Consider the following 23,589-nt stretch of genomic DNA (forward strand, 5'->3'; position numbering starts at 1 on the left):
TATAAGAATGTATATAGGCCTATATTTTTAAATTGTGGCAGGTGGCATGTGATCCTACTCCAATACGATAGATGACGCTATAATACCAAACGCTGGGCTACCAATCAAAACGGAAAAACTTAGGTGGCGCGAATTTCCAGAATGTTATTACTGAAAACAAATATGGAGAGGTACTCTTCAGTGGACTCTAAAGCATTGATTCCAAATGTGATGCATAACTCTGTGAATTTTTCAGACATTCAAGCTGTCGTCGATGGTTGGATGATAGATTTTTTCTTCATTTCTGCCTGCCGTTTCTTCAAAGAAGACACGGCCGAAGAGTTCAACAAGTCGATGCGGTCTTTAGAAGGTATCGTAGTTGCTCAGCAGCTTGAATCTCGCTATTTTGAGAACTAACGTTAGCTTGCTGTGAAATTATTCCTTTGCCTTTGTTGAAGGTAACGTGTTAACAGTTGGGGTACCGTAGATGCATCGAGCGATATAGTGCGCGATCCGGGCATTCAACATCAGGTATTTCAACAGTAGTATAACGTTATACTATAGGTCGTTAGCTAAAGTGTTTCGTTATTAGCTTAGTTTACTACTGGTTAGCTACGGAACTGTGTAAAAGTCATATATAACCTTCCTTCATATAACTCACTTTGTTTACATTGACTAGTAACTAACTGTTAACACGCGTAAGTTAAGTACACGTGATTTTTGGAAACCTAAGTAAATGTTTAAATTTGAGGTGACAAATGCTTTACTGAAACTTGTCCCTGTAACGTTACGCGTTTTGCGTTCCATAAAGTGATTGCACGGTAGCTATGATATTATATACGGAGTTACTTAAACCTGACTGCTATTTTCTCTTTTGGTAGATAGTCATCACTTTTCAAGTTCTAGAAAATAATTCTGTTTGTATATGTTTTTGCACTGCTCATTTAAAATATTTTATTTGATTGATTTCATGTTTTTAGATTGTATTTTTGATTTTCTTTTACTAAGTGTCTTGTCTTTTTATTTTGACTTTGTAAGCACCTTTGATATAGCTAACGCTGTGTTTTATGCATAGACTGTAGTTTTATACAGCCCCTTGGCCTGTTTTCTCTTGTAAAAGAGATTACTAATCTCAGTGAGACTCTTACCTTGTTAAATATGTATGTATGTATCGATATGTATGTTTGTGTGCATACACTATATTATATATATATATATATATATATATATATATATATATATATATATAGGCCCAAAAGTTTACTAACACCTAGGCTAAAGACTTAGTAAAGATACTAAGTTTTTCACTACTCCACATATTTCATACATTTCTTTTGGCAAGTCAATTAACGCATCTACTTTGTTCACATCAGAGGTCATTTTAAAATAATCGATTTCAGCTTTAATTCACTATATCAGAAATCCAGAGGGTCAAAAGTTTATCTACACCAACTTGACTGTCTCTTTAAACCATCTGGAAGATTCCAGAAATTGATGTAATTACTTTTTTTAGAAGCTTCTGATTGGCCAATTGTCATAATGGCAGCATCATGATGTGGGGGTGTTTTGTTGGAAAAGGGAGTGGTGTACTTCAGAAAATAGATCGCATCACGAGGAAGGAGGACTATCAAGAAATACTGAAGCAACACCTCAAGGAGGCTCACAAACCTGACTGAGTTACACCAGTTCTGTCAGGAGGAATGGGCAAAAATTCCAGCAAAGTATTTTGAGAAGCTTGTGGAAGGCCCAAGCGTTTGTTTCAAGTTAAGCAATTAAAAGGCAATGCCACCAAATACTAACAAATTGTATGTAAACTTTTGACCCACTGAAAATCTGATATAGTACATAAAAGCTGAATGTCTGAATTTCAAGACATTCAAACTCTGAAAAATTGAGTTTGAATGTCTTTAGCCTAGGTGTATGTAAACACACACACACGTATATATATATATAGACACACACACACACACACACACACACACACATTGTATATGCATGTATTTTAAAACTACATTATACAAATAATCATGTGTGTCATTCTGCTGCAGTGATAGTACAGGGAAGAGAAAATCTCAAGTTGGTCCAGGTGAAGAAGGTGCAGCTGTGTGGCTTCCTGTCACGCGTTATAAATGGGAAACGCCTGGGTAATTCTCTTTTTTTAATGAGCATGTTAGATTTGTGCATCTTTCGTATTTAATTCAGCTCTCTGGGATTGCTTTATAAATAAAAAAATATTATTCATCTTATTTTTCTTCTCCTTTGCTGATTTGCTTTCTATTTTTGTTCCAGAGCTTACTTTGCGAGTAGTATTTAAGGGATAAAAAGGACAATGCAGGAGAGATGTTTGTAGAAAATGTGTTCAGTTCGTTCCCTGTAGTGTGTTCTGGCTGTATTATATTTATATATTGTATAATGTTAGTTGATTTTTTTGACATTTGGTTGATGTTTGGTTCCCATGGCAGAGATAGAATGCATTGACAGCCCTTTCTTATTCTTATCATGCTTTTTAACCAACCATGTGAAAGGTGTCTTCATTGTAAAATAGTTTGAAGCTTACAAAGTCTAGTTCAGTCCCCTAGGCTGAGTTGTTGGGATACCTTTTGTGAAAAAGATGCCTTGCCTTTTACATTAGGTCTTTATATTATATAGTGCCTTCCTCTTCAAATACAAAACATTTGAATTCAGTCTGTTCAAATGATGCTATTTCATGTTTTTTAATGTGTTATTCTGTATATATATTCTGTTGCTCACAGACGTACAATTTGAGAATGATAAGCAGATAACGCCACTGATGTCTGCTTTGTCAATATGGAAATCCTTCAGTGATTCTGTGGCTGATAAGGCTCTCTATGGAACCATACAGTCGATGCTCTTCATCCAGGCAAGTGTTTAAACACCAGAAGTGATAGATTTACTAGATACATTTACACAGCCATTTCCCTAATGTTAATTCTGATGTCCCAGTGAATTGAATTCAGAACAAACTAATGACTTTAGTTTGCTGCTCATTTAAATGTGACCATCTCTTGTTTTCTAAACTGCAGGGATCATAATCATAATAAAATAAGGTTCTGTCTGTTGAGAACAATATCTGCTCCCAGGACACTAACAGAAACTGTCACATTGTTAGTGAAGTGTGGGCATGGCAATATTATAACTAAGCCAGTATGAGTAGGCTTTAATGCTACAAAATGTTATTTGGAATTACACCGGTTAAACTGTTTGATGAGATTATGTCAGGATTGACAAATTGGCTCCAAGCTGGCCAACATAACTGGTATGCTACATCCTCAAGTGCAACAGTAAAATCTGTTATTACAGAAAGACTTAACTTGCAAGTTGTTTTTCTCTTTGATATTGTCCTCACTTACTCTACATGCCTGTAGATCCATGCTCAGCTTTAGTGGTGATGGAGCAATTTTGGAACCGCTGTGTTAGCCTACTGTAGCTTTCCATGTGAGCTGGATAGGGGAAGGTACAACGTGAGTTGCTTCCAAAGTGAAACCATTCTGCTTGTTCCCTCGGGCAGAATTAAGTTAAGTGCATCAGCAAGGGAAGAGCATTTGGGCCATCCATTAGTGTAGGTAGGTGACTGGTTTGAACAGAACAGAGCAGGCCAGTTCAATGAAACTGCGGTTGTTATTGCTAACATTATCTTGTCACCTCAATCTTAAATTAACCAAATGTCAGAACAAGCTAGCTAGCTAAATTCTTATGGGGAAACCTTTTATTTCAGTTTTATAAACTAACTAGCTGGCACATGTGCAATTAAAGTTCATAAATCCATGCTTGCTTAAAAACATTTTGGAAATCCTTCATTGACACCTGAAACATTTCTAGGTGGTAGCATTTTAATAATGGGTTAATATGACTGTATTGAGGTCAAAAATCCTTTACCATGGTGAATTTGTAGTTTTGCAGAAAGTGTCCGTTTGTATCTAATGGCTCGATTAGGTCTGAGAAAGTGAAAGCAGATGCCTAGTGATTTCAACCTCAAGTGAAATTCAACAGGTTAATGTATATTAAAGTGAAGGTTAGCTAGCTAGCTCACTATAGGCATCATCTAACATGTAGCTAGCTACGCTTCTTGCAAAACAGTAGGTAAAAGGTAAAAACGATTTGCAAAACACATTTTTTTCTCAGTATTACTATGCCAGCTAGCTAGTTAACTTTACTCATCAGCGAAGGTTAAATATTAAAACTTGAATGTTTTAATGTCTTAACTGTACAAATATTAAAAGCTGATATTGCAATAAATGCTTCCAACACATTTTGATTTTATGTGGTGGAGAAGGAAGAACTTGCTGCTAATCACTTGCAGCAAATTAAAACAGGAATTTGGCTGATTTCATGGTGCATGTGCAGAAAGAAAAGTAGGAAAATATAATAGGTAGGAAAAAATAACACCACACCATAATGAATGCACCATTAGTGTTAATGAAATGCATTAAATAGCCACTAGATTGATTACCCCAGTAATCACTGAACACAATATACTTTAACTTCACTTTAAATTTTAATTAAATTGACACTTTAATTTAAAGTGTCAAATAAAAAAATCCATAATTTTGTTGTATGATTCTGATGCGCCAGGTGAATAGTGTACGTGTGCTCGGAGTCCCCTAACATTGCAGCACTGTTGATCTCAGTCTGCAGGAGTGTGTCTGGAGCAGGGCTACTACGACAGGGCCTTGGCGGTCCTGGAGCGGATGGTGGAGGACTATCAGATGCCAGAGGTACCTCATGCCCTTAATGGTGCTGGGTTTTACCTGCCCGATGCGTTTTCCAATTCCATTTTTTCCGGATTTTGAGGTCCCAAACTTCCGTGCGTCTGCTTGTAGAATTTTGCTGTTAAATTTATTTTAATGGTTTATGTTGTAACATTTTTCATTATCATTCTGTAAACATTTCTCACCGCATCGTGTTCGGTTTTGCGCGGCAGACGTGCCGTCTGGCGGTGCGAGGTGCTCGCTCTGTGTCCGTCGACTCCCTCTGCTCCTGCTCCTGTTTACCGAAAGGAATGAGAAATCGTGAGCGTTCTCCGTGTCTGGGGGTTAGGCGAAGACACCGAGCTATAAAAAAAAAAATGAGCGGAGTGTTGGTGCTTTCTTTGGCAGTGCCGTTGTAATGCGGTGCACATGTCCTGCAGTGAGAACGCTGTGGAAGACGCCCACACTCCCTGCTCTCGCGGGCCCTGCGCACAGCAGCCCACCATCTTGCTTTATGTAATGCACAAATCTTTATCTGACACGTTTGGGGGAAGAGGAACACAATGGGAGGTTCCCAGGCACCAAACTCACTATTCATTCCTGGGCCAGAAGGGAGTCGTAAGGGAGTGATGTGAGACTGAAGATGAGCAGAATGGGGACTTGTTCATTTACAAAGCAAACGTGCTCTATACTGTGTGAGTCAGTCTACTTATGAAGTGAAATGTGTAGAATAAGACTTACAGGGCCCCTGGAGATGCTCTGTTGTGTAATAGTTTAGTGTTCAACATTTGGAATCATCAAAGAATTTACCGTGAGCAAAATGTTGTATTTTCATAACCCAGGAGATTTTATCGGTGCGTGTGATCTGAAGTCTGTGCTACGTGTCTAGTATCATGTTATGGCACTTTTGTGAATGGAGCTATGCCTATTGAAAGAAATGTGAAATGTATTTATCCTCCCCTTCCGCAGGAACTGAAAATGAAACTCTGTGCGATTGTGAAAAGGAAGGACACGTACCACCAGTGCCTCGTGCAGTTCAGTTTCGCCCGCCTGGTGGAAAGCGTCAAGTATTTCCTGGAATTTGTCCTGCAAGTTCACCCGTCCGACTTCCTGCTGAAGGTGCGCAGTGTGGGCCCATCTCTAAAACGGATGCACGACTAGCATAAAACTGAAGATTCCCTTTAAAATGCACCGTTGTGCATTGTACAGTACATCATTGTAAATTTTAAATTGGCTGAAGGCTTGAATTCAAATAGTCAGTTATTTGTGTTAGCACAAATTTGTGAGGTGGAACTGGGTGTAGTGAGTGGATTAAAACATGAGTAGATATCCTTGTTTATAATTAAAGAAGAAGAGAGGTAGCGGTTCTTTCACAGTGGACGGTTCTAAGGGTCGTGGTGAAGTGCTGTGGGTAAGGACCTTAATTATGCACAGGCCTCTATCCACTAAATAATGAATTTCACTGTCTGAATGTGTTTTCACCATTGCAGGTAATTGGAAATGTCTTGTCCAGTAGTTTAGAACAGCAAACCATTGAGTTCACTAAAGGCACTTTCAGGCAGCTTTCACTGTGTGGAAACTACCCTTTGCATCTGTACTCTGTTGAAAGGGCAATTTATCCTTTTTATATCATGAAATGAAAGACTTTCATACATTCGTACATTTGACTTTGAATTCACAGAGACAAATGCCTGTGATTAAAATGTTATATCGAGAGAGACACAAATACTTGGCTAACATTGGTAACGTCTAGTGTGCTGCAGTGTATTTTAGTGCCCTGCATATGGACTTCCTCCTTTGAACCTTTGAATTTCAGACCGCCTCTAAAGTGGTGTGGGCATGTCAGGGGGCTGAAGTGGAGGAGTACACAGAAGATAAGAATGCATTAAGACTGGCAGCCCAGTGTGGAGAAGACTCTGGAAAGTATGCAGTGTATGTACTTTGTAGTGTGCAGTATAGACTGTATGCAGTATGCAGTGTTTTAATCATGCTCATTTTCATCTCAGCACATTACAGTATGCGGCTACAGTACGGGATTACAGTACGCTCATTTGCAGGCTCGACTTTAATGCTGCTGTACTGTGTTCTGCTGGAATTCTTGATATATTTTGATGTGTTTGCCGAACTGTCTACCCAAGGGCATAAAATGCCGAGTCAGTTCGGCGCTCGATAGCACAGAAAGAAGTAGGACAGCTCCCTTTAAGCAAATGAGATGTGCGTATTCCTTTGAACAAACAGTTTGGCTTTTGAAGTCCATCCGGAAGGACACAGTATAAATCAGGTGTAAACATGTCATTTCAGCGGAGAGGGCCGGACCGAGACATCGGTTAATACTGCTGATGAAGACCAGTGAGTGTGAAGGGATTCTTTACCTTCTTTTCTTTTTTCTTCACATTTAGCTGAATTCCATTTTTTTTAAACACGCGTATAAATTATGTATTGCTATGCTGACCCCGTATTTATTTACTGTGTAAGTGAACTTGAATAAGATGTGAAGAACTTCCTGCCTATAAAAAACAGATATTTCCTGCGGGGAGGATAGAGTTATTTTAAGTCATTAAAATCAGCATTAGTGTAAAAACATATTTGCTGAGACTTTTCACTGGGTTGACTTTTTTATTTATTTGTTTATTTACTTTTGTTCTGGAAGCTTCTGGCCAGGATTTGTTCTGACTCTTCCCCTCCCCACAGGAACCACGGAGCTTCCGAAAGTTCTGCAGTAGCCAGGAGGCAAGTTTTCCTCTGTTCCTTCCAGAGCACTGACCTGTGGATGGACCCAGCCGTGTGCAGTAGGGTTGCGCTGATATCCAGTAATCCCGTTTACCGTGGTGTATTAAAGAACAGCGGTGCACCGTTTGTACAGCATTTTCACTGCACCTTCTTGTAAAGCAATGCCACTGATCATGAGCGTGATATTGTGATGGACGCAGAGCGAGCGATCTTGCGGGATCAACTAACTGCCGGTGATACAATTGATCCTGTTGGCGTGCAGATTAGGCTGCGGTAAAGAGACATGGTAGAGGCCCGACATTTGTCACATGTACAAGCTGTACTGTGGCAGTACTTTGCTTGTATATCACATTGTAAAGAGACAGCCAAAGATATAAATGAGGTAGTCTGCCAACTTTGGTCATAGCAAAGGACGGCAACACGTGCCCCTACGACAGTCGTCCTGCGCACTTGCACGTTCGTCCTGCTCAGTCTGCATAGCTGAACATCTAGCAAAATAAACATTGTAAAGCGAATTTGTAGGTTTCATTGTTTTTTCCATTGAAACCCTGGATGAGCAGGTGTACCCCGTTGAGTGCAGCACTTCTGCATTGTATCCATGTCCTGCATTTTAAATAATAGAAAATGACTCATTTCACAAACCAGGTCATTTGTTTCCATGTAGTCAGCATTCCTGTTCTTTTCTGTTATTTACCTGAGTCACTAGCTCCCTCCCACCCACCCCATTGATGTGCTGCAGGCTTGCTATCCAGTTAGCTCCAGTCAAGCAGTCAGAATAATATTTGCTAAAAAGTTGATCTTGCTAGCAAGCAAAAAGAGGTAGATTTTGGTAAATTTGGCACTCAGCGGGGCTGAGCATATCCAGTTCCCACCCCAGTTTGGAACGGCCTGTCGTCTGCAGCCTTGCACATTGCAGGAGCCACACTGCTGATTCAGGAGAGCGTATCCACTGTTCCCCAAAACGCATCTTTTAATGCATTATTTAATGAATTTGGAGAGTTTTGTTTAGTTATCAGGCATTTAGCAGACACTCTTATCCAGAGCGACTTACATTGTATCCAGTTATACAGCTGGATATATACTGGAGCAATGCAGGTGAAGTACCTTGCTCAAGGGTACAAGGACAGTGTCCTACCGGGGAATCAAACCTGCAGCCTTTAGGTTACAAGACCAACTCCTTAGCCATTATGCTACACTGCCGCCATTTTGTCGTGCGACTTTTCAAATGGAGAAGTAGACTGAGAAGTGCACTGAGATCAGCTATGCTAAACATAGAAGACGGGTTCATTTGATAATGTTTTTTTGTATAGGCAGCCTTTCGGGCACAAAAGACGACTGCTGCCAAAGCACGCTAGCCCCTGGAGACCCGAACCTGGCAGAAAGCTCTACGGTGGCATTAAGAGGCGTCCTCGCAGCAGTGGTAAGCATGCTCAATCTGCACTCTATTAAACTAATGGAACTGATATTAATGCATGATCCTGTCTATAGAGTAACAATTATTCATTCTAACTTTCGCCTTTTTCCCATTAAAAGTACATATGGAGATATGGACAATAAAATAATGCTTTTTTGCAAATTAGTCAGTTGGACCAAAAATGTTATTAGAATATTCTATTTCAAAGAACAACAGGGATATTAATATATTCAATTATTTAGTGCAACATTTACAAGAAAACATCAAAATTGCATCATTATTGCTGTACCATGAACTACTCTTGGGCACATCCTGTTATGTGTGTTACATCCACAAGGGGGAGCAAGAAGGCAGACACAAAGGCATAAGAAGTTTATATATGCACTATATGACCAAAGGTATCTGGATACCCCTTGATCTGGGGCTGTTTTTCATGGTTTTGCCAAGGCCCCTTAGTTCCAGTGAGGGCAAATCTTAATGCAGTGGCATTCTGAATGATTCTGTGCTTCCAACATTGTAGCAATGGTTTGGGGTGGTTCCAGATTGGAACAACAGGACATGTCACTTGAAGACTGCCATCGTAGGTGTTCGCTCACAGTAGCTAGGTTAGCTAACTTTGCTAGCTAGCACTAGCAGCCCAGAAGCGTAGATGGCACAGGCTACCACAGGCCTGTTGATAATACACCTGACAGTCAGTGGTACCTTAATGCATATTTTAAAGAAAATAAGCGGGACAGTCATACAAGGAATATTTGGCTAAAGTTAACTTGTAACTTAACGTAACCTTGAATGTCTTCAGCCGCATTCCAGTTTGAACATTGCTTTGATATAAAGCCATGTTGAGCCCAACTGCAATTGACACTTATTTTAACGTTCCTATTCTTTAACTGTACCCCAGTTTTATTGTCAACGTGGAGTGGCTAGCTCTAATGCCATTTCTTTCTCAGTCATTGTTTTTAAAATGAAGTAATACATATATTACCAAGGTGAAATATAGATGAGAACTTCCATGAGGTGGCAACTTATTTACCTCTGTTTGAGCTGCATATAGTTATGAATAGTTACTGAAATAACTGGGTGTGTGTGAGTGTGAATGAGCTCTTCTGTGATTGGCTAGTTTAAGTGGCTATGCAGTGAAAAACGGGGTCAATCAGAACCACAGCATTTTGAAAACGGGATCAACTTAGATTTTCAGTGTGCACGTGATTACAAGCGTTAATTTTGACAATTTGTTTATTGTTTTTCTTATTCGAAATACATTTGAATATGTAGTCTAAATGTGACAGCCGTGATGCAAATACAATATTATGAGGAGTGATTCTATGCTGAAATAATAAAAAGTATCTGAGCGAAGAACTGTAGGCAGTCCTCGTAGACTGGGAATATGATTTATGTCTGATACAACTTCACTTTTGTCTTGCAGATGACTTAACTAGCAGGTTTTTCAATCTACGGAATAAAGATCGGAACGTGCTTGAAAGTACTGAAAATGAAGGCAGCAGAAGGAAAAAGGTGGGCATCCAGTCCATTCTGATTATTGGTTGAACATTTTTTCTTTCAGTTGAAACTATCTTCCCTTCTATTTTTAAATGGATGTGTTAATGGTTGCATGCATGTTTCAAATTGAAAACTGATAATAAGTATTTGATTTGAATTTCCACAGCATTCTTATTGTCGCCGATTGTAAAACCTGCTTGCGAAGCATTAACAAATGTGGATGGATGTTGTGCCTCCTATATAAAAGGGTGTCATTGGACAAATGGCCTGTTCTGACACTGGCTAGTCCCGGGGAGCAAAGCTAGGCCAGCTTAACTGCCAGTAAAGTCTATGTTGGCTCATCTTCTAGCCAAAATAAAGTTTAATTATTGTCGCGGAATAATGTGAAATCGCTCAAGAAAAACAACTGCACTGTAAAGTGGAAATTGTGTTGTGCTGTGTTAAAACTTACGGGCAGGACAGCTAGCTTTCGTAATGATACGGAAGCAAAGCACAGAACTGCCGCCAGCACAGACATGGAACGACTGAGAATCCCAACAGTCAGCTCTCGCCTTGCCGGTTCAGAGGAAATGCGATCGCAAGTGTTCTGAGGGTGTTAGACAGGATCTACAGGAGTATTGCCCAAGATGTGCTATTTCGTGTGGTGACAGGCTAAATTGAATAAACAATGCGTTGGCATTGATCTGAGGTTTTGCCTAGTCTCATTAATGCTCAGTAGAAACCCACTATTTTATGCCCTCCCCTGTGCCCCTTCGGGGGACTGGGAACATATCAAGAGTAACATTGTTCACAATGAGAAAACAAGTATTAATTAGCCAAAGTATTTGCACGCATCCCAGTGCTCACCATAGGCCACTTGGTTTCTTTCCTCAGGTGAAGTGGACCTACGAAGAGGACCGCAACCTGAAAGCTGGAGTGAGTCGTCACGGCGAGGGGAGCTGGTCCAAAATCCTGCTGGAGTTTGACTTCTCGGACCGCACCGGCGTCATGCTGAAGGACCGCTGGAGGACCCTGAAGAAACAGGGGGAGGTCGGCTCGTAGGGACGACCGCGGCGTGCGGCGACCTTCCCACAACGCATTTCACCTCAGCGCGCGGTGACGCTGGCCGCTTTCTTAGGCCTGTTGGTTTTCGTGTATACAGTTGACCTGTATAGGTGTGGAAGCATACGGCAGCCAGAACTACGGAACGTGAAATTATTTTGATTAGCGTTTTCATTTCTTTAAGCGTGCGTCATTCTGCACGCACAAATCAGAAAATGTTTATTTTTTCCTGGTTAAAAAATTTGTTTAGGGGTTTTGCTCGAGTATGCTTCCGTTAGTAATTGTTCAGTTAAGGGCTGTGGCTCCTGTGTGACAGGACTACGCTGTAGGCTCCGCTGCACTACATTTCCCTGCAGCACACCGTTATCTCCATTTTCCACCTGAACACTTCTTCCTTATAACAGATGTCGTGTGAGCCACAGGCACTGTGTATGGCATGTACGCCAAAGGTCACATGTTCTGCCTGGGTGGGGCGAGTCTGCCTGTGGCTTCACGCTTCCATATGGGCCTCCAGGAATATGCTGTCGTAGACCAGAGAAGAACATGCATTGGCTACTACAGGAAGAAAGGGACAGCACAGTATTTGATTTATTTATAAGTACTTTTATTAAAGGCTTTTATTTTTATATTATATTTTATGTGCTTATATATCGCAGTACACTGCCATTTACTGGGTCTGTGCAAGACCCAACAGATAGGAAAGTGAGCAGGAAAAAAAAACTTTACCAGTGAAATGTATAACATGTATTTTTCATTTTCATTTAACAAGGAAATAACGGAATAATGTGAATTACTGTAAAAATAAATTGACATTGACGTTCTTGATGTTTGAAGTTTTTTCCTCCCCAGTCCATCAACATTCTGCTTTGTCCTGGGGTTTCTGATGAATTTGTATGTTCATTGCTTCCATATTCATATTGAAATAATGAATATTTAGTTCAGTTTGAATATTCACTCTGTGTTGGTAATGGGTTTCATAATGCCATTAACTGTATGGGAATTGAATCACTGTGTTGGCAACTTAACATGTCAGGCAGTATATTTGACACTACTGGGGGTCAAGACTACAGTATTGGTAATTATGAGGTGCAGATTTTTGGAAGCTAGTAGAGGGCGCTCTGAAAATCATTTAGAAAGTTGCAATAAAGTTGCCCTCTTCAATATAACTTCATTAAGTGTAATATCACAAAAGGCAGGCTATGACCAGGAGTTCTAAGCGTTCACCTTTTCCATAAATAAATAACAACAGAATTATGCAAGACTGGCCTCAGTTCAAGCGACGTCTGTTACCCTGTGAGAACCTTTCACTCATCTTATTGAGCTTGGTCTGACATCCACAGTGAAGCTATAAAACTCAAATCAACAAGGCTTATATATAACTATATTTAGTAAATGTATCTTTAAAAAAAATGTAAAGGTACTAAACAAGACAAATTTTGTTTTATCTTCAACAAAAAGCTCATGTTTGTATGCGAGACTGACGTACACATCCCATAATATATAGCACACTTTTCATCCTGTCTCATTAGCTCTAGCAGCGTGCTAGTGGAGGAGTGCGGTAAATGGAAGCCGTATTGAAAGAGGCCGTGCTTGTAGGATGTGTGTATTTACAGTGGAGCGCGTGCTCCCGTCAGATGAAGACAAAGCTGTGCACCTGTGGGCAGGCACAGCGCTCCTGCCTCTGCAGCCTCTTCCAGGTCCCCCGGCACCGTGGGTTCCCCACCGCCTGCCACTGGAGCAGCGTGTCCCTGGAGCGGACAGGGGAGGGGAAAGAGGGGATGGGACGGGAGAGGGGACAGGAGACTGGACTCTCAGCTCTCATCTTACAGTGTTTGTCAGGCTTCAGGACTGATAAACACACATTATTCGCGGCCATGGGCAGTGCATAAGCATTCAGTTCAGTTTGATTTCTATAGTACTGTAGATTTCTTCATACAGACTGTCACATGGATGTTTGACGTTAGCATTTGTGTGTGTGTGTGAACACCTTCAGATCAATGTTTACAATGTCTATGGCAGGGTGAGCACCGTGTAAAGTTTGATATATTTTGATGCAAAAGGGGATGCTTTTCGTGGATCAAATATTTTTCTGCCGACTTTTTTGCCAAACGTTAAAGTTAAATGTCCCCATGTAGTCATTAATAAACATACTGTGGATGCCGCTCACGATGTGTGCGGCATTTATATTCAGGGCTATCTTTGGCCTTCATCTCCACCTCACCTTCTCACTTTCACTGCCCACACAGGGGAGGGGCTTTCGTTTCTCATGTTTGTTTTCAGCACTGAAACAGGCTTTGTTTTGTTTTCAACACAAACTTTTGTTTCTTGCCCCTTTTTCTCTTCTTCAGGTAACGCCATTGATATACACAGAAAACAAAAAGCCATTATGTTGTGCATAACACAGAGTAAGGCCCATCCCATTGTTGTAATGAGGTCAGTGCAGGAGGGTGCAGACTAGCATGCAAATCCTCCAAATTGTTTGCAGCCAACAGTAGCTTCTTTCCCCAAGCTGAACTGCTCGGCTATTACACTCTTAGACTGCTCAACTTGCACAACCTACACCAGTTCCTATTGTGTGATACAGTGAAACCTTTATGGCCCATTCCGTACTACCCTGTGGAGATCTGGAGAGGTTCCAGACATGGGCGGCATCATTGCTGGCTAGTGCTCTAGGTTTTGTACATTATATCAAGCAAGTGTTTTTTATGCATTGCCCTTTCCATGTTTGTTTATAGATGTGCCTGAGCTGTGACTACTGTAAAAGCCTTGCATACATGGAGCCTGTTTATGGAAACGCCTGAGAGCCAAAGGACAGGCTATTACACAGGCGTGGCTCGTCCATAAATGAAGCCATAACACCGCAGCGTGTATGTGTGCGTGTGTGTGTTTGTGTGCATATGTGCAAGCGTCCATATGTGTGCATGCTTGTGAGGGTGTGTGTGAGTGTGCGTGTGTAAATTTTCTTGAGGTGCATTTGGTGGAAGTCCTAATGATCAAGCCAGCTAAACTTACTGATGTTCCACACAAAAGCGTCTAATAATGTTGGCATGCAACACCGAGGGAAAGACATGAGCAACAGTTGGCAGAAGCACAATCTCCAGGATCATGATATTCTTACTTTAATTCAAGTGCAGGCCAAATAAGGGAGCAGCCACAGATCAGTTGACCTGAAATTTCAACCTGGGGCGGGAGCAGTAAGTTACTTTAAAATAAGGGTGGCCAAACACCCTATCACTAAGTGACTTCACATTCCACGTTTTGTTCACTGCCTTGCTGATAGGTACAGTTCTGGGCTCACTGCCATCTATCAAAGTGGATCTCTCTCCATGATGAAATTGACACCATTGAATTGTGTAAGCACCCTGATGGAATTTACACCACTGAATTGTGTAAGAACCCTGTCCCATACCAATCCCCTGTCCCATACAATCTCTATCCATCCCTCTTAGACATGGCAGCCTGTTATTATATATAGATATGAACTGAGAAGGAGCATCTGACATGTGGGTATGTGAGGTGAGGTTTGCAGGAATTGACCCAGATTCAAAGACCACTTTTAAAGAAGGGGGCAGAAGTCATTCTGACAGGAGGGTGCTGAGGGGTCCTAGTCACTTTCGCACAAAGACGGGGCTGTTAAACCACACATCCCCTTTGTGTGACGTTTGTTTCACATGTGCGTGTTTCATATTTTTTAAATATAAAAGGAATTTGGAATTGTAATCTCCTGGCCTCTGAAGACTCATACCTCAGCTCAGCCAGGACCCAAAGTGGTCAATGTTGGGGGGTTTTGTTACTACGGAAACGGGAGCCCTGTCAGTGATGGGCGGGGCTGGGGCGGAGCACGTCGCGCGTTGTCTACCTGTCAGAGGCGGCGCCGTCTCCCTGGCAGCCGCGGCTGTGGTTGCGCATGGCCGGGGGCTGGCAGGCCACGCACACCGTGTATCCCTCCCGCAGGTACTGCATCCAGCGCGTGTGGTGGCGGTTCTCCACCGTGCAGTGCGGGGACAGCGACTCCATTTTAAACTCCACGCAATACCTGAACGAAGGAGAGCCAGGTCAGCCACGCCACGGTCTCAGATCCTCTGAGCAACAGGATATGTCTGGTTTTGAAACACTGTGTGTTTTGATCACATACGGCATGGTGCGTATACTACGGTGAGTTTCCTGTCCGACAGACAGCCCCAGCGTCATGCAGGGGGCTGTGGGACGTTGATGTACACTCACGAAAAGAGCCACATGCCCCAGCGAACGCAGACTGTTTATTTAGACGGTTCTTAACTGACTGTAAAAGCCTCGTCTGTGTTTACAGTGATGACAGCTGCATAGCCGCGAGGTTTATATGTTCGTCTAAACGTTCATCTCCTTAACCAGGCTTTTACCCTTCAAGATAAATCTTATCTAGTCATGAATTACATTTTTCGCCTTTTTGGAAGAGTAAATATGGAGCTCAGGCTCTGCTTTATGGGTCATAACATTAGATTATTCATGTATAACTTTGCCCAACTCTGATTTGACCCATTTAATGCTGCCTCCAAAGGCAAGAAATAATAGTTATTCAAAGCATATATTTACATAAAATAATCTCTGACTTGAAGGCTTGGTATACATAGCTATATATCATTATGATTATGAATGTCTCAAGGATAGTTGTTGATTTTAAAAAGTCCCCAATTTATTAGAAGGAAAGAGTCTATTTTGACTCTGTGTATGGTTAAATATATGGAAATACATACCCAGGGTCCAGTGGTTCTCCATATAGATCATATTTAGGTCTTCCTGCACCAAACTCTGCTGCGGTTATCAAAGCAGGACCTAGAGCAAAAGTATGAGCATGCAAAAAATGTCTCCTGGTGGTTTAGCTTCTAATGAACTTCAACTGAAGCTATCAGAAGGACTAGCAAGGAACCGCATAGTCTGCATAGATTAGAATACATTTGAATGGATTTGTGAGGCACATCACATAGCAAAGACATAATGGACACACTGTGGCTAAGGCTAATTTGCAAGTCAATTGATGATGATCTCGCTACCGTTACATTTCAGAAGATGCGAGGCTGATTTGCTGTATTAAAAATAATAATAATAAATCTGTACATTTTTAGGTTACTGGTCTTAAGGATATAACGTCTGTCAAGGTGAACTTATTTAATCGCTAATGCCGACTATTGCTGGATGCATGAGCCTCGACATACGCATGTGTTCCCTACCTCGTGTCGGTGTGCAGTGTGCCCCCTGGTGGCCGAGGTAGTCCATGCAGCCAGCTCGTTCCTCCAGTGGGGGGCAGATGTCTGGGCTGTTCCGGGCCTGCTGCTCGACCTGCCGTCGGCGCACTCTCATGGCCGGTCGGCACTTCTCGGCACATCCACTCCAGTGGCTCCACTGGCTCACCACACAGGACTGAGCTGCCACCACACATACAACAGCCAATGCACTGGTTTACACAGCTCGGCTAATTTTTACTGCACTTTGCCCCTTTTTATATATTTGATGTATTTTGTTCTATGTGGACCCCAGGAAGAGTAGCTGTTGCGATGGTAACAGCTAATGGGGATCCTATTAAACGAAACTAAACTAAACTGCACTTCCATTTTTTGCTCTGTGTTAGGATGGCATGCGTACGTGTCTGAATGATAATGAGTGTGACTTCTAGTTTTTAAAGGGAATTAATGCATTATTGTCTTGATACTATTTCTAACTTGTTCAGCAAAACTTGAGTTACCTTTATAGCTTTTTGTTTAATTCCAGGACCATTTGAAGTAAGAAAGTGTGAAGTTTAGAATGCATTTATTATATTCATTGATTTTCCTTGTGGGTTATATATTTATCGGGAATCTGGTTGTTTGTATTTTGTTTGTATTACTTCAGAATAAGTACTATTTAACATAAAATGTTACCTGCAAAGTGGTAGTCATTTAATGCACATTTTTTTTAGATAAATCCCACAGTACAGTCAGAACTGACATTTTCCAATTTTAATTCTTTGAACTTGTGGTGCTTAAAATGTGGAGTATTAATATAAACAGTTTTATAAACCAAGTCTGTGACAAGTGCAGATCAAATACAAATTTAAATCACAAATATTGATATTTGTCAAGTATGATATGAGTATTGAAGTATGGGTTTATTAACACAGTCTCACATACTACTTATTTTTGCATAGTGTAACAATGGGCAACCACACTTACAGGAATATGTGTTTACACAGTAATTATCCAGACACTTGGTGTACACTAAGCTTTTAGTCTCTTGTGTGCTTCAGGGAGTAAAATTAAAGCCCTGGCACACTCTTACAGCAGATAGCCTAAATACTCCTCCTCTGAATTGATAGAGTTCATAGACATTTCTCATTTCTTGCTTGTGCTTCAGAGTGTAGGTAGCATAGGTGATGATCAGGGCTGTGCTGTTGAGCCGACTGTCACGCTCCCCCTTAGCGGCCCCCTCCCACGCTGCGTCCGTTCCTACCTGGGCACACGGTGGGGTGGTCGAAGCAGCAGTCCTTGGTCCTCTGGCAGGTGTCGTCGCAGTAGCAGGTCCCGTAGACGCGGTCCATCCGCCAGTCGGTGGCGGTGCACGAGCGGTCCGTGCCCGGGCAGCATTTCCCCTGGCACCCTCCCTCGGCCAAGCGGCACGTACCCAGCAGAGTGGCCAGCAGCGCCAGGCAGACGCGCCCTGCAGATAATCCCCTCATGGCTCCCCCCGGGGAAATGGGCCCGCGCAGCCTCGGCTCCCCCTGTTTCTCCCCCCCTCCCCCTGCGAGTGGCGCTCAGGCCGGCTCTGGAGTGCGGAAGGCGAGCGAGCGTTTTTTTTGGCTTTGGGGCTGGGAGCGCCCCGGTCCTTCAGCGCGTCTGGCCCTCCTCTGTGCGCGCGGTTCCCATTGTGTCAGCTGTGAGGAGGCAGTCCCGCAGCGCCCCGGCGAGGTTATCCCACCCCCCTCCCCGCTGCTGGAATCCCTGTGACCTGGAATTCCTCCCTGCGCAGTCCCTCTGTGTGCGCAGAAAACAAGTTCACAGGGCGCACCTCGCGAAGAAAAGGGCCATTCTGCTGGCCCCGCGCTCCCGGGGAGCTGCGCCTCCTCTCGCCCAGCCCAGAGATTTCCCCAGGGGCCGGGCTCACGTCCCACACTGTCCCCGAGCCCCGCGAGACAGCGAAAGAAAAGATTCCTCTCGCCTTTTTTCCTGCTCTTTCCCCTCCGCTCTCTCTCTCTCTCTCTCTCTCTCTCTCTCTCTCCAGCTCGTCCTTCGGCTGCTCTGGCCTGGCACGGCGCGGAGCTCCCATCATGCCCGGGCTTTGCTTCACGCCGGGCTCTAACCGCGCAGGCAGGAATGCGAGCCTCTGGCCGGGCTCCAGATTAAAGAGCCCGGAGGTATGTAAATCAACCCTTTGGTCCTCGTATCATTTCTCCTGCTAACGATACCACCCTCCGCCCCGCTTCAGAACACAGGTGAGCTCTCACTGCGGAGATGTGAGGTGGGTATTGGGCGTCACTGTATTACCTGAAGGGGTAAGGAAAGCATTCATATTAAAAATGCATACTCCACTGTATTACAAAAAGAAAAAACAAATATTTGTGTCAGATAGAATTCACCTGTATCTACTGTACAGTCTTTCCTTTGGAAATGTACAATGATACAGCAGTGTATGATGGATGATATTATACTGAAGAATCCTTCTGAGGATTTCAGTACCTCTACCAGTTTTGAATTGGTTTGACTGGTTCTTTGATAAGTCAGTATTGGCTCAGGATAGTAGCTTTTGTGTTTTTGAATGTACACTTCAGCTGTAAACCTGCTGCCAAACATTTGTAGGACAGACATTTTCGGTGAGGACTTTCAGAAGCCCGCTGAATTCTCTCTGTTCCCAACGTCCTTGCCAGGCATGTCAAAATAATTGAGCCCTCTGCAGGAGGTGATGAACAAACCATGAAGGAATGAAAACTAGTGGAAAAAAGGGGGGGAGGGGTGGAGGGTTTGTGGAGATATTACCGAATTAGGCTCTAGAAATTAGTTCCGGGAATGGCCAACAGTCTTTGCTAGCCTTTGATTTTTCTCTGTGTCGTGGAGCAGGCAGGTCAAGCAACTATAAGAGCTATCAACATCATCATCAGAGGACAGATCCCTCTGAAATGACTTGGGGTAGCACTTACGCCCATGTTCAGTCAAGCAAACATTAGGTCCCCTCATTGGTTTTGAGCAACAAAACTGACTGCCTAACTTGACTGTGAGTGTGCCCTGTGAGTGTCAGCTTGTCCTCTCCCCTATTTTCCATTTCAGTCCACTGCAGTCTATAAATGGTTAAACCGTATGTGCGTTTTTTGCCCGGAAGCAGCTTATTTTTCTTTGTTGTACATACTGCCCTGAATGACTAAATATTTACTCAGAGCCCTGAATATCTGCAGCACAAAGGCCGGGTGGTGTCAGCTTTTCAATTGTATGAAGGGGCTGGGAAAATCCTGAAAAGGCACTAATATAGTTCAAAATAAATATGCACAAAACATTTCAGGACCATTCCGTCACAGGGAACAATACTGAGCATTTCCAAAAGGATTTCCTAAACGCAAAAAGAAGTGTTTGCCTCAGTGTAAAAGGCGGAGAGCAGATGTGAGAAATGCACACGTGGGTCAGAGAGTTTAAGTTTGAGCAGTGCTTAGCTGTGTACATCTTGCCCTTGTCAGAATGGATCAGCCTCCAGTCCGTAATTCCCCTTTTTCCAAAGCTTTTGACTGAACAGAAAGGCTTGGTATGCAAACGTAATACATGGCATCCCTTGGCTCTGGGTATTAAAGGTGAGGAACACATACTGTTATGGTGTGCTTTTTTTTTTTTTCACCGGACCGTAAAATATCATGTCTGCTCGATCATCGCTGCCTCATGGCTGCTTCCCTGCAATGCTGATTGGCCGCCCGTGACGGGATAGACCTGACTGTAGCTGCATGAGGCCCTCCTGTCTCATGAATCTAACACCTCGGGGTCATAATGGCTCCTGCACCAGGTTGCCTGTGTGCATAACAAGCCAGAAGCGGCTCACTGCTGTTGTGATCGGGCCTGTAGGCAGGGTCGACTGAGCTGAACAAGAGCAGAACGTACGGAGCTTCTCCGAATGTGCATGAACGGGGGTGTTTCTGGAATGATACCAATCCGCAGACAGATCTTGCTGGATATAAGATGAGTCAAGGAGTATCTCTGCTGAACTCGTCAGTTACAATAGAGTAGTGCAGTTGGGGTGCACGGTGGGGATGTTAAAGGCCTAGTCCGGTTGCGAGGATGCAGCCTCTGTGATCGCTGTGCAGAAACTAGCCTTTGCCTCATTAAAATCAGCAGACCAGTTTACAACATTGTTACACCTGCTAGCTGCGTGGCCACCCTTGAACAGTGCAGTGCTTTGAAAGGTCAACCAATATGTGCAAAAATCTGTGACATTACTAAACAGTGAAAGGGCAGTTTATAGCACTTTATGGTCCATTTAATACGGAAAGGTTTTTGTAATGTCACATTGGGACAGGCTTTCAAACTGTGCTGGACATTTGGAAAGATGGCATGGTGGGCTTTGTGCAAAGAGTGTAGTTTCTGGTGAAGGTGTGTGTGTGTGTGCATGTGCATGTGTATATGTCACACATGTATATGTACGTGTGTGTGTGTGTGTGTGTGTGTGTGTGTGTGCATGCAAGTGTTTCTTGCTTTGTTGGTCTCAGGCATGCAGGAAAGAGGCAGTACTGGTGCAGATGTGTATGTGTGTGTGTGTGTGTGTGTGTGTGGTGGTGGTGTGGTGCTGTGCTGGACTCTGCTGGAAGTGATATACTAGAATACCTCAGGCCTTAAAGCTGGCTGTCCTGGAGACAGAGAAATACAGCCGTTACTAAGGACACGTCACCATCGTGGGGAAGCCAAACAGCCGCACTCCTCAGCAAAATGCCTCCATGGTTACGGGGTGAGCCGTGTCGCTAGCCAGCAGGGTGGGGGTGTGGTTGGTTTGTTATGGAGTTGTGCAGAGTGCTGTGGAAAGAGAAACCTACTCTGCTCAGCTGGATAATTCAGTACTAGAGCTGCTGCTGCTGCTGCTGCTGCTGCTGCTAAAATATCGCCCATCGTGATGCGATTTTGCATTACCAGTTCTGGGAGACTGCCAGAAGGCTTCTTATCTGAAAGCACAGGTCATGTTCTGGGCAGTTTTATGGTCTTAATCAAGCCAAATTGTTGCAGCAGGGGGCCTTGCAATTTGTAAAAGCAACATTATCTGTTTCTTTCTACAGCGTTCAACTTCTTCGGGCAAATCCTGCCCAAGAGAAACGAGCAGCCAATGGTCTTAACAAAATTGATTGACTTCCTGGCAGTATAAACGCTAAGGAAGGCATTCCTCATTTTCAACAGTAATTTGATTTTAACAACGGGTTGTAAACAACATGATGTAATTCCACCATTTCCCCATCACGTTTCCATGAGGCCACAGTGCTCTCACCCTTTTCATTCTCCTCTGTGGTGGTGGGTGTGACCGGTCAGTTACAGAGGAGAGGCAGAGATGTGAGATCACAAAGAAGTCCAAAGATCCGTCCGCTTTTTATTCCTTGCGTTATCTTTCTGATTCTATGACTGTTCAGAAAAATTTTAATGTAAAAATGTTCAGTTTTGCAGTCATGTAAGCTACTGGATTGTTGTTTTTTATAACACTATTTGTGTTTACTTTGCAGTGGTGCGCATGTGTGTTCCTTAGTGAACACAGTGCGCCTAAATGGATCAATCTCAAGATCAATATCACATTTACAACCTGCTACTCGACTTACCCTCTTCACATCTGCATTGTTGGAATTGCGTTCTTTTGGATCCATATAAAAGAGCAGTTGAAATCAATCCCTCGTTAGTTTTCTCATTGCAAAATTAATTATGTCTTGAAAGATTATTTATAAAATGATAAAACATCAGATTGTGTTTTTGCTCAGGCTAATATATACGGCTTTGATAGAAAGCTTCCCTCAGCACATATCTGGAAAAATAATTGCCACATGCAGACTGTTTTTAACTCTTTCACCTCCCAAGTATATGTATTACATAAATGCCCTTATCAAGGCATTTCAAGGGTGAGTACCAGCGGAAAGCAAAATGGCTTCAGCTTATAGGTATCAGCAGACATTTAGCGGGTTAAAATCCTCTAATAAAGTATGCAGTTGTTAAGCGTACAGTGTACAACAAGACAGTTTGCTCGTTTAAAGTGATTTTCAGCCAAGCCATAATCCTTTCTGAATTATTGCCAGAGGGTGAGTGCAAGTTTGGGCCATTCCCTTTACATACTGTAATCACCTCAGAGCTCTTCACCGCTTGGATGGTTGACTATCATAGACAATGTGAAAGGTTCCAAATTACACACAAGACCACAAATGAACTGAAATAAAACAGCTATGGCATTATGGCCACCTATTACAATGCAAACAGCTGTGGAGATGGAGAGAGACAGACAGACAGATAGACAGACAGAGAGAGAAAAAATGATTTTGGAATATGTATACATGTATACATTTTTTAAAAAACTAAACAAATAGACTCTAGTCAAAGGGACTGCCCCTTGTGTTTCACATTGTGAACTAATAACTAATAGCCAAACTATGTATGTTTTATGATCAAAGTATTATTTTAAGCTGTCCCATATCATCCTTAGGCAGTGATCGGGAGATAATAGGACCCGTTTGCCAAAATAAGTAATATACAGCAAATATGCAGAGGTAGACCATATCTCATCTATACTGTAGATGTGTATCAACATGGAGTCACCGGTCTGGCTCTGAAAATGACAAATATTGGATTAGAAGTTAAACAAGATTGTGAAAATCTTTTGCAGTAAAATATAATGCAATAAATAAATAATCTATAAAATTCTAAAAATACATATTTTATTAGTATAATTGATAATATTTTTTAAATGTGTCAATGAACAAATTAAGCATTCATTCAAATTCAGCTATGTTAATGTTAATCAATTCCTCTGCTCTGCAGTTTTAATGTTGCTCGTCTTGTGCAGAAGACTCATTGTGGATCTTCCAGGACTCAGATGATGGATATAATGATGCTAAAATGCTAATGCAGATCATTGAATCCGGAGCCATCATTTAGGTGAACTACTGGCTTTGGATCATTGAGTACAATGTGTGTCTCATATAGCTTTAATATGCCATTGCCACAGCTCAGTGTTTGCTTGAGCCTGATAAGTAGGGATGAGAATAACAATGTATACATA

The 23,589-nt window shown here is 42.4% G+C and overlaps 2 protein-coding genes across 3 annotated transcripts; one reads left to right on the forward strand and one right to left on the reverse strand.

The window, feature by feature from the left end:
- The first annotated feature begins 106 nt into the window (after positions 1 to 106).
- Positions 107 to 11,965, forward strand: terf1 (telomeric repeat binding factor (NIMA-interacting) 1). 2 transcript variants are annotated; one of them, XM_035412098.1, is made up of 11 exons: positions 107 to 349; positions 2,028 to 2,123; positions 2,733 to 2,860; positions 4,629 to 4,715; positions 5,658 to 5,807; positions 6,505 to 6,620; positions 6,990 to 7,037; positions 7,380 to 7,418; positions 8,729 to 8,838; positions 10,256 to 10,344; positions 11,203 to 11,965. In XM_035412098.1, exons 1-11 carry the CDS (start codon positions 142 to 144, stop codon positions 11,368 to 11,370), a joined length of 1,239 nt encoding a protein of 412 aa, XP_035267989.1. In that variant the 5' UTR covers positions 107 to 141; the 3' UTR covers positions 11,371 to 11,965. The 2 variants fall into 2 exon arrangements, with proteins under 2 accessions (XP_035267989.1, XP_035267990.1); XM_035412099.1 differs by having other exon boundaries at positions 108 to 349; positions 6,505 to 6,611.
- On the reverse strand, positions 11,953 to 18,590 carry LOC118224572 (somatomedin-B and thrombospondin type-1 domain-containing protein). Its single transcript, XM_035412100.1, has 5 exons — positions 17,833 to 18,590; positions 16,578 to 16,772; positions 16,104 to 16,182; positions 15,230 to 15,406; positions 11,953 to 13,118 (listed from the first exon to the last, which is right to left on the reverse strand). The coding sequence occupies exons 1-5, from the start codon at positions 18,056 to 18,058 to the stop codon at positions 13,001 to 13,003; spliced, it is 795 nt and encodes a 264-aa protein (XP_035267991.1). The 5' UTR covers positions 18,059 to 18,590; the 3' UTR covers positions 11,953 to 13,000.
- Positions 18,591 to 23,589: the final 4,999 nt, after the last annotated feature.

Source organism: Anguilla anguilla, chromosome 4 (assembly GCF_013347855.1).
Source record: "Anguilla anguilla isolate fAngAng1 chromosome 4, fAngAng1.pri, whole genome shotgun sequence".
Lineage (NCBI taxonomy): Eukaryota > Metazoa > Chordata > Actinopteri > Anguilliformes > Anguillidae > Anguilla > Anguilla anguilla.

Bases quoted from the DNA above. Each gene is read 5' to 3' on its own strand.
- LOC118224572 (XM_035412100.1), bottom strand. From the start codon at position 18,058: ATGAGGGGATTATCTGCAGGGCGCGTCTGCCTGGCGCTGCTGGCCACT. The intron at 16,773-17,832 runs GTAGGAACGGAC...GTGTGGTGGCAG, and splicing joins CCACCCCACCGTGTGCCCAG to CTCAGTCCTGTGTGGTGAGC. The intron at 16,183-16,577 runs GTAGGGAACACA...CTTTTGCTCTAG, and splicing joins ACACTGCACACCGACACGAG to GTCCTGCTTTGATAACCGCA.
- terf1 (XM_035412098.1), top strand. From the start codon at position 142: ATGTTATTACTGAAAACAAATATGGAGAGGTACTCTTCAGTGGACTCT. The intron at 8,839-10,255 runs GTAAGCATGCTC...TTTGTCTTGCAG, and splicing joins GAGGCGTCCTCGCAGCAGTG to ATGACTTAACTAGCAGGTTT. The intron at 10,345-11,202 runs GTGGGCATCCAG...TTCTTTCCTCAG, and splicing joins AAGGCAGCAGAAGGAAAAAG to GTGAAGTGGACCTACGAAGA.